Here is a 10889-nt window from a genome sequence, read left to right as displayed (position 1 = left end):
TTTTTTGTGTTTCCTGCAAAACTTGAAAAAAATGAGTTAGGCGATTATTTCAACAGGATGACGATATGTTAACGCATATTTCCAAGTTTTCATTTTGTGTACAAAACATACTTCCATGTAAATAATGTCTCACCCAGGTCTCACCACAAATATTCTTATTTTGAAAGGCATGATTCATACGTCGCTTCCGGCTGCTGTAGTTCTCATAACATCCAGCTAGAGTTGCGACTGAAAGCTAACGCTAGCTCTATCTATTGTTAATACATATAATAACACAGACAGGGGGAAAAAAACATGTCCGATACGGTAAGCTACACACTTTAAAAAGTCTTCATTGTTTGTAGTCTGCATGAAATTTAAAAAAGAGACACATTGGAGTGGTTGTGGCTACTACATCGTTTATGGTCATTTATCATGCTAACTGTTAGCTCATGTAGCTTGAGGCCCAGAACCCAATGCTTATATAGCTATTTAGCTCTGCAACTTGCTTTGGTTTTAGTTCATTTTCAAAGTTAAGCTATAAAACAAGAAGCGATACATGCATTTCGAAACCGAAAGGTTCACACGTGTGAGTATCTGTTGTATCAGCGTAATAAAGCCTTCGGGCCTATTTGTTATGTGTGTGGCGTTTAAATGTTTCATGCTACTGAAGTTTTTTTTTGTTTATTTGTTGTTGATGTTATTTTAGGAGACAAAACCATCCAGCCAAGACGGGGGGGACAAGAAGGATGGAGAGTACATCAAATTAAAAGTGATCGGTCAGGTGTGTATAGATCTCACTGAGCTAACAGGAATACATGAGTTGTTGATGTATTAGCTTCCCAGTCGCTTGTAAATCAAGATCTTCTGTGTAATGATCCAAATAATATCTGTTGATTTGTAATAATGTTATGTGTAAGCTATAGCCAATTCGTTATAAATGGTGCACGGTAGAAATTAGTTAGTGCAACAAATAATAAAGTTGACTTACTTGCGCAATCATAAAGTAGTTATTTCGAGTATTATTATATATATATATATATATATATATATATATATATATATATATATATATATATATATCCTTTATTTAACCAGGTAAAAGTCTCGTTGTGAAAAATCTCTTCTCCATGAGAGACCAAGAAAGGAGCATAAAAAGTGACAAGTTTCTACATTTAAACACAGTTAACATAAACAATGAAATACAGATACAGCCATCACAACAACACTGAAGGAGCCTCAGTAGAGACTTGTATGGAGCAATCACACTGACCAAGAGAAATTATGTCTTTGTCCTTTAGAATTGATTTAAATACAACGATTGTCATCAACTCAGACAATTTCAATTCATTTTGCAGATTGTTCCATGATAAAGGGGCGTAACTAAAAGCTTTCTTACCTAACTCAGTTCTCACTCTTGGCACCAGCATCTGTACAATATTTTGTGAGCGTAGACCATGTTTAGTTTGGTTTCGACACACGTATGCACACAGGTAAGAGGGAATAAAATGAGTGTTTTGCAACATGCACCTAACATCGCATATAATTTGTCCATATCAAGTAAACGGACAACATAATTTGGTTAATTTGGTTAAATCGCATACTATTTGAGGTCACCTTGTAGAACCATGGCAACTTTTCTGTTATTATTTCCTCATCACTTTCTCTTTCTGCCTACAGGACAGCAGCGAAATCCATTTTAAGGTTAAAATGACAACACATCTGAAGAAACTCAAGGAGTCTTACAGCCAGAGACAGGTACGAGGAAAGAGAGACACTTACAATCAGCCACTTCCTCTTGCTAAATCACATAAGTTTGATTCCAGTCCAGAAACAAAGCTCTGAGAAATTACTCACTTTTTCCATCCCTTAAAATAGATTTTAAGTCTGGGGATTTATAGACATACTTTTTTTTTATCAGGTCCAACAGCACCAGACTCTATTAAAAATATAAAAATATATATTAATAAAATGCTAAATTACATTGTATACATTAGTTGGGTAAATGCTGAAAGTATTTAAATGCCTAACATGAGATTAATCTGTCAACTATTAGATAAATCACCAACTATTTTGATAACCAATTCATCAGTTTGAGTTTTTTTAAGTAAAATTATTTGATTACAGCTTCTTATTGGAATATATTTTGGTTTCTTTATTTACCAAAGGCTATTATTTCTTATTGGTGTTTGTTTTTGTGTTTTTTTTACAGGGTGTTCCGGCAAGCACGCTAAGGTTTCTGTTTGAAGGACAAAGAATCGCAGACAACCAAACTCCGAAAGAGGTAAAATTGTCTCTCGTGACTTGAATGTTTTGCTAAAATTGCGTTTTCTTTAAAGACATACAACCTCTTTATGTAGACAAAGTCCTTTTTTAGTCATTCTGAGGATCCTAAAAACTGCAATTCTCACATGTCTTTCCAGATTACTATGCTATAGGCTATTTTATGATCATGATGCTGAAGCTAAGCAGCTAAGGAAATCAATGAACAATCAACTGCTGCGTCAGTTGAACATAAAACAATCACACACGAGTATAAAATGAAATTCTGGTTGATAAAATAGCTTTTTTATTGGCAGCTGCAGTCAAAGATCGAAGTTTACAACTTAATTTGGCATGTTACGGCTCTAAAATATTAACACATGAAAAAGAGATATTTTTGCCATCCATCCATCTTTATATACACTACTGGTCAAAAGTTTTAGAACACACCAACTTTTCCAATTTTTAATTGAAAATTATGCAGTTTAATGTCTCAGTGTACTCTGAAATGAATGCACATTTGCAACATTTAAAATTCTTTATTGAGCATGATAGTGTTTTGAAAGTAAAAAAAAGATTCAAAATCACTTTTTATGTTGGACTAAAGGACTAAAAAAAGGCACAAAATGACCAAAAAAAGACACAAAATGACAAAAAAAAGACACCAAAAGACACAAAATTACAAAAAAAAAAGACACAAAATGACCAAAAAAAGACACAAAATGACAAAAAAAGACACCAAAAGACACAAAATTAAAAAAAAAAGACACAAAATGACCAAAAAAAGAAACAAAATGACTTACAAAGACATGAAAAGAATTCAAAAATGGACAAAATAGCCCAAGACTCCATAGAGTTAAGTTGTTAACCCATTTCTTGTTCCCTGAAAAAGGCCTACCGTACTTGTATAATTCTGAAATGTACATTATTTTTCACTTTTGGTTAAGCTTACCTTTTTTATTTACCTCTGGCAGTTCACCACTAACCTTTGTACCCTCCCTAGTTGTTCATTTGACTTGAACTGCTTGAATTTCAATAAAAAAACTGAAAAAATTGGGGTGTTCTAAAACTTTTGACCGGTAGTGTATATATATATATATATATTTTATGCAGTACAATAGAAACAGGAACGTGTGTTTCGCTGATCCTGTTTCAGTATTGACAAAACATGACGACACGCTTATAAATCTGCGGAAACAAAATGTGGTAAACGCTTAAAGGAGGAAATAATCATTAGAGGTTTTTTTTCCCAGTTTTGGAAGTTAATATCCAAATGTGATGTTTTGAACGTGTCACTAAAACGTGTCTCCCCTCTGCTGTCAGCTGGGGATGGAGGACGAGGACGTCATCGAGGTTTATCAAGAACAGACTGGAGGACTGTGGAATGATTAAACCTGCAGCATTTCTAAATATTTTCTTTTTTCTTATTTTGTATTTTCTTTTGTATGTATGTACGTATTTTTGTTCAGTTTCAAACCATCTGGATCAAAACTGACTCTTATCAGGGCTTCCATGTGTGAGGGCAGAAAGGTGAACAGACTGAGGTAAGGGCCGAGGAAAACCACAGCAGGGTCTGATTCTCTCAAGTGCAGGGATGCTCATGTTGTGGACCCGAGCAATAGCACTCAAATTTACATCGACAAGCATCTTGTTTTCATTAGTTTTTTTCTTGTCTTTTTTTGGGGCGTCAGCAGAAAGAATTCACGCTGAACAAGCTGCATTAAAGGAATAGTCCAGTCCACCCAGTCAGACTTAATACAGCAGCAACAGAGAGGAAGTTAACGTTGCAATATCACAAAGTGAAACAGCTTTGTGGCAGCTTTTTCCCAAAAAAAATCTAAAATAAAGAAACACAAAATATGACAGTCACGTGTCATTAAGCCGCCCCTTCCTGTATTGATTTCATGTTAGTGAAGTCAAACAGGTGGCTGTTTGGGACCAAAGTGTAATATTTACTTCTTTTTTATCTCATAGATTATAAGCAATTGCTCTACACCCTGTTTTGGAAAAAGACTGTGATAATCAATCCCATTTAAAGTGGCTTTACGTGTGATTTATAGCCACTTAGAGAGAAGAGATTTAAACCGGACAGAGGGAGCGTGAGCACTTCTCCGCTATATCTTTAAATAGTAAAGTTGTTTCCTGCTGTATTCACGTTCTGAATGTGGTGTACAGGCAGTTTTAATTGAAGGAGGCTGAAGCAAAGCTGTTTCTGCTGAACAGATGTCAGAAATAGATTTCTGGATGTACTATTCCTTTAAAACAAGCAGCGGTTACACCGGCCCCGTCTTCTGTTCCCCCTGTACAGGACGTTGAGAATCGACTTTGCTAGCACACCTCATTAATTTGACAGAGGAGTTTAACACACCAAGTTAGACGTCAAAGATGCAGTTATTTGTACACGTGGCAGTTCAGTCCACACATCTTCTGTAGAACATTCAGGGCATTTAGCGGCAATCTGTTTGAGTTCACTTTGACAACACGTGCTTATAAAGAGCCACATTGTCAACATTTGTCTCTGTAGATTTGAATAATTTGCATTTACAGCTTTTCTGTGTGCCATTCCAGAAGAACTGCACCGATCACAAAATTGTAAAAATTCTGCTATTAATTGACCTGATGCGGTGATATTTTTACCACATTTTCGATGATAATTGTGCTTTACTTGTATATGTTGTATTCAGTATTAGAGTGTGTTTGAATGATATGCCATATGTATCTCCAGTGTCGTCTTTTATTTATATTTGAGGGATTCATTCTGTAATGATATATCTAAATATATACCCGTTATGGAAATATTTTGCTCGCTGACAGTCACGCAGTGTTTTAAACTCAGATGATTCTGTCCTCCAGCAGTTTGTTTAAGGAAAAAAAAATCTTGCAAATTGTTAAAATAGTCCTCCACGTTCATGACACGTTATACTGTGGTGTCAGTGCTTGTTTTAAAGCTTTTTTGGTTTTTGTTTTTTGGAATGAAACTCTCAACCTCTGTACTGTATGACGTTCCTCAAGAAGGTTAAAATCAAGAGCAGAACCCAAACTTTGTCAACTTTGAAATGGGCGAGATGAATGAGAAAAACAAAGATGCTAAACTCCCGAAAAAGGAAATAATCAACAAGAACACGTTGTTGAACGTTTGGTTATTTCACTCTCTCGGGTTAAAACCGCAGTATGATGTTTGAGCCACACCTCTGGGACACCTGTGCATACAAATTCAGAAGCATGTCAGCTGTTTCTACTGCCATACATTATATTTTTCAGCATCCACAAGCATAGGAGTAAGCAACCTTAAAGGAAGTAACGATCCCTTCGAAAAGAAGCAAAGCACTAATTATGTGATCACAGATCATTTCCCAGAGGTGTCCTTATAAATAACATACCCTTGATTGGATTTTTTTCAACCTGACCGACTGTTCATCATCTTTCCTTCAGGCGTCAGTGAACGCAGGCTCGGGTGCGATTAGAGCCTCAACACTGATCTCAGTGAGGTGAAGGGACTGTTCATCACTAGAGGAACATTGATACAGATGGTTTGAAATTCTGGAGATGAGCTTTTTGCTTTTTTTGAATAAAATATTTAAGAAAATACCCCTGTGCTTTGTGTACTTTCTTGCTTCCATCTGTATTTGAAATTCTGGTATTTCTTGTAAAGGTTTCAGTTAAAATAATGTAAAAAGTACTGAAAAACACATTTTTATATTTATTGTTCAAGTATTTAAGCTTAACCCTTTATCAGGCAAAGAACTATATTTGGTAACTTTGGTAACAGGTAATATTTCGAGAAAAAAAGTGGCAAATTTACTAGATTAAAGTGGCAAATTACAAGAAAAAAAGTTGCAGATTTAAGAGATTTACAGTGGCAAATCTGCGCGAAAAAAGTCGCAGATTTACGAGAAAAAAGTGAAAAACAACTTTTTTTCTCCCAGATTCACCACTTTAAATCTCATAAATCTGCACATTTTTTTCTCGTAGATTTGCCACTTTAATCTCGTAACCTTTTTTCTCAAAATATTATTTTCGTATGTTTTTTTACACATTCTGGCTGTATGTAATATCCTCCAATATTCTCTAAAGTTGAAATTTGGAATTTGCAAGTATTTCAATGAGTGCCCTATTAAGGGTTAAGTGTCCTGTGCATATTAATACGACACTGCAGCTTTAAATTAAATGAGCAGAGCATAGATTATTATGTGAATTGAAGCTTTATCGATACAATATTAAAACATTATGGCTCCTCTTCAACTTACAGATTTTTCACGTCACATAAAAAAAAACCCAAAACAAATAATGAACAATATAAAATGTTTCTATCAAGATTTGCTCAGGCAGTCTGAGGCTCAAACTACTGACATTTTTGCTGTCAAGAGATGAGTCATTGAATTCGTCCTCCCCCAGAGCATAAAATACAATGCGTCACTGTAAGCAATCAGCGAGCTGTCGTGTTTATGACTACATGAATTAATACAATCAATCACATGCATGTTGGAAACAAATCATGAAGCAGAGGCTGATTTAAAAAAGTTTTTCATTCAGTCTCAACTTGCAAATGAAACTAATGTGTTTTAATGCAATTGTCAATTTTGAGATTTTGGACTATTTTGCTTCCATAACATGTCGTCTTTTTAGTGGAAAGAAAACCTCCAAAACACACATTTAGGTGTTTATTTCACTAGACCTTGTCTGCATTTGATTCCACCTAAAAAAAGTTTCAAGGTAATATTTAATTTAATTTTTATACCTTATTCACCTGTAGTGAACGGAAGAGGACTGGAGCCTGGTAGGAGAAAAATAAATAAATAAATAATAATATATATATTTTTTCCATTATTTTTGAGAAAATTAGTAATTTAATTTAAATTTCATTAGTAATTACTAATTTGAAAATTAGTTTGAGAAAAAAAAGTTGAAATGTTGAGAATAAGGTCAACTTTTTGTGTTTTGTTTGTGAAGTTGGAAAGATATTCACAGATCAGTTGTTCCCGTGTCAATAAGTCACCAGAGGAACATTGTTTTCTATTGGAACAGTTTGGTAGACTGCAAGCTACTGACTGATTTTAATCAATGTCATAAAATGAGCAATAACCACAATATTTAAGGCTGTAGTTGTACTAAAATCCCCCGACACATAAATAAGATATTCTTGGCATTAGGCTACTATAACTATTGTTTTGGGAAAATCTTATTTTATGTAATTTTATGATTAAAAAAATAAAATGTTACATTAGACGTAGTGTGAGGTTTTAGCTTGCAGTCTACTTTACAGAACTCAAAAAGTTGACTTTATTCTCGAAATGTTCAACTTTTTTTGTCAACATTGTATTTCAACTTTATTCTCCTCATTTCTACTTTTTTCTCAAAGTGCATAATTAATTTTTTTCCTCCTCTCATTGTATATTTCTCTTACCTGGCCCTCATCCTATTCCATATGTAGTTTCTTGCAAAATGTAGTCAATTTCACAGTACTTTTAATATATTTTTTCTCAAAATGAGCATTTCTCTCAAACTCAATCTCCACTTCAGCAGCACTTATATACACTTTCCTATCCATATTCTGAAGGTTTGTTCAAATATCAGACCTGGTTTATACATTTAATTCCTAGAAACATGATAATTTAGATTTTTTTTTTAAAAAGTTGCTGTCGCAGTAACACAGTGATAAAAGACTCTCATATGTCAGCAAAATGAAACAAACAATTTTCATCCAATGCTCAGATTTATAATACAAAACTTGTAATACAAAAAAATATTTTTCTTAGTGTAAACCATCAACTGGGGGACCAATTTGTAAAATATGTACCCTATTCCTTTCACAAGTGTTCATTCATCCATCCATCCATTCTCATCCGCTTATCCGGGGCCGGGTCGCGGGGGCAGCAGGTTAAGCAGGGCAATCCAGGCGCCTCTCTCCCCAGCCACAACGTCCAGCTCCTCCTGGGGGACCCCGAGGCGTTCCCAGGCCAGGCGAGAGATATAATCTCTCCACGTGTTCTGGGTCTTCCCCGGGGCCTCCTACAAGTGTTCGTCAGACACAAACGCTGAGTTATCTCTCCCCCTGGCGCTGTGTGACGGTGCAGGTAATGCAGGTAAGGAGCTCTCCGGGCGCTGTGACCTCACTGGTAACCTGTACTGACAGAAAATAATCCCTGAGACGAACAATAGGACCGTCCCCACCAGCCCCACCCCGATGCCGCACCCCACTTGTTGGGAGTCAGGAGCCTGGGGCATATTAAAGTCAGGGGGGAACTTTATGGTCTGATTGGTCACCACCGAGCTCAGGTTCCACACCAGAGGTATGAGTGACATCACGGCGGCCAACAGGCACAGTGTGCCAGCGGTGTAGAACGCCAAGCGGATTGGGGAGTTCTTCTCCATCCCGAAGTAGACGTTCCTCATGGCATAAACACCACCAGCGTTCCCACAAAGCCCCACCAGCAGAGACAGCAGCATGAGAACCTGACCTGCCACGATCTCAGGCGGCGTGAAGGCCTCGGTCAGGCTCAGGTACCTGCAGTGCATATTCAAGAAGCCAGGGGTCACCAGGGTGTTGCTGTGGAAGCAGGTCCTCCAGATGCCCACCCAGGCCAATCCGGAGCTGATCACGTCCCTGTCAGACACCAACCAGACCCGCCACTGGATGAGTCCAAGGGAAACGGCGGTGAGCGTCCAGCCCACAAAGCCCAGCCAGAGGGCCCCGAGCTGGGCGTGGGCGCTGTGAGCCAGGTAGGTCATAGCGAGATAGAGCGTCAGGTTACCAAGAAAAGCCTGGTCCCACCCAGACAGGGCAACATCAGGAGATCAGAGCCGGATGCAAGGTGTCATCTCTCTGTTGTAGCTTCAGAATCACATTTCATATCCAGCGAGGTATCTCTGTGGCTGCAGCTCAGTCATCCTCTTCCTCTTTTACTATGCTCTCTCTCTCTCTCTCTCCTCCGATGCTCCTTTATCACCTGGGTTACCTGGTAAACAAGCACCTGCAGCTCCCTCTGAGAGGACAGAAACGCACACACACACAGGTGTTCATGAGCAAAAACAAAAATAAATGCAGTAAATACAGTACAGTAAATACAGTACTGGAGAAAATATAATATTACGCCTCTGACCTTCACTAGGCTACAGAGCATCTGGAAAATATTCACAGCACTTAACTTTTCACACATTTTGTTATGTTGCAGCCTTATTCCAAAATGGATTAAATTGAGGACATCTCAGCCTCTACATTGTCAGCATACAAACACTGGTTTCTTAGGATGCCTAATATATTTTAAGGATTTCTAATGTTTACCCATCTGACACACAAATAGTTTGAGTTTCTGCCAAGGAACTTTATATACAGAGCATCGGGAAAAATATTCACAGCGCTTCACTTTTTCCACATTTTGTTATGTTACAGCCTTATTCCAAAATGGATTAAATTCATTTCTCCCCCCAAAATTCTACACACAATACTGAATATTGACAAAGTGAAAAGAGTTTGTTTGAATTTTTTGGAAAATTTATTAAAAATAAAGAACAGAAATATAACATGTTCATAAGTATTTACAGCCTTTGCCATGACACTGGAAATTGAGCTCCTGTTTCCACCTGTTTCATTGATTTTTAATACATTTGCAAAAATTAATAAAATACTTTTTTCACATTGTCATTATGGGGTATTGTGTGTAAAATGTTGAGGAAAAAAATGAATTTAATCCATTTTGGAATAAGGCTGTAAAATAACAAAATGTGGAAAAAGTGAAGTGCTGTGAATACTTTCCCCGATGCTCTGTATATAAAGTTCCTTGACAGAAACTCAAACTATTTGTATGTCAGATGGGTAAACATTAGAAATTCTTAACATATATTAGGCATCCTAAGAAACCAGTGTCTGTATGTTGATAATGTAAAGGCTGAGATGTCCTCAAATAATTGTTTAGTTTATTTGTATCATGACACTTTACGACCACGTCACTATCAATAAAAATTCTTCTTCAATCTTGACCTCATTCAGAGGTAAATCTAACACGCCTCAGAGGTGGACATTTTGAAATATGTTCCAGTAATTCTGTACTGTGAGGTTAATCTGAAAAGCAAATTTTCTTTTTATTCAAATTTCATCATACTGAGCTTTATTATGGCTGGTTAAATGTTGATCAGATAGGCTTATTACCCTGCAGGATGCCCATATTTGTTTGTCACCATCTGTTGTTTGATTTTCATAAACTCATGAACTCTTAAATAACCAAATAAATGTATAATATGATCCATTGTCTCTGTTCCTTTTGTTTATTAAGCACCAGCTAAAAGGCTTTATTTTGTACTTTCACCCTCAGGAGTAAAAAAAAATCATATTTTATTTTTGCTCAACAGTCTTCTTATTTGTAAATAATAATTTTATTTGAGGCCAAACAAGAGTCTATAATATTTAAAGGCTTTATATCATAACACATTTTTTTCCTCAAAAATAATTCATATATTCTTATTTTCTGCACTTTTATATTATGCAAATACTGAAAGCTGTACAAGAGGACTAAAATCCAAAAGGAAATAGGATATGCTTATCATCTTCCCACAATCTATGACAGGGGTGTCAAACTCAAATCCACAATGGGCCAAAATTTAAAACTTGAATAAAATCGCGGGCCAACATTGAACAAATGTTGATGTGTGAA

The 10889-nt window shown here is 36.4% G+C and overlaps 2 protein-coding genes across 2 annotated transcripts; one reads left to right on the top strand and one right to left on the bottom strand.

Moving 5' to 3' along the window:
* Positions 1–153: 153 nt before the first annotated feature.
* sumo1 (small ubiquitin like modifier 1) lies at positions 154–5829 on the top strand. Its single transcript, XM_059328182.1, has 5 exons — positions 154–306; positions 689–763; positions 1660–1737; positions 2192–2263; positions 3565–5829. Exons 1-5 carry the CDS (start codon positions 295–297, stop codon positions 3631–3633), a joined length of 306 nt encoding a protein of 101 aa, XP_059184165.1. The 5' UTR covers positions 154–294; the 3' UTR covers positions 3634–5829.
* Positions 5830–8250: 2421 nt separating this feature from the next.
* On the bottom strand, positions 8251–8970 carry LOC131962572 (claudin-34-like). Its single transcript, XM_059327516.1, has one exon. The coding sequence runs from the start codon at positions 8968–8970 to the stop codon at positions 8251–8253; it is 720 nt and encodes a 239-aa protein (XP_059183499.1).
* Positions 8971–10889: the final 1919 nt, after the last annotated feature.

Source organism: Centropristis striata, chromosome 24, assembly GCF_030273125.1.
Source record: "Centropristis striata isolate RG_2023a ecotype Rhode Island chromosome 24, C.striata_1.0, whole genome shotgun sequence".
NCBI lineage: Eukaryota > Metazoa > Chordata > Actinopteri > Perciformes > Serranidae > Centropristis > Centropristis striata.
The sequence above is the reverse complement of the archived record's forward strand: the minus strand, read 5'-3'. Positions and strand labels throughout refer to the sequence as shown.

Bases quoted from the DNA above. Each gene is read 5' to 3' on its own strand.
- sumo1 (XM_059328182.1), top strand. The intron at 764-1,659 runs GTGTGTATAGAT...TTCTGCCTACAG, and splicing joins AATTAAAAGTGATCGGTCAG to GACAGCAGCGAAATCCATTT. The intron at 2,264-3,564 runs GTAAAATTGTCT...CTCTGCTGTCAG, and splicing joins ACAACCAAACTCCGAAAGAG to CTGGGGATGGAGGACGAGGA.
- LOC131962572 (XM_059327516.1), bottom strand. From the start codon at position 8,970: ATGACCTACCTGGCTCACAGCGCCCACGCCCAGCTCGGGGCCCTCTGG.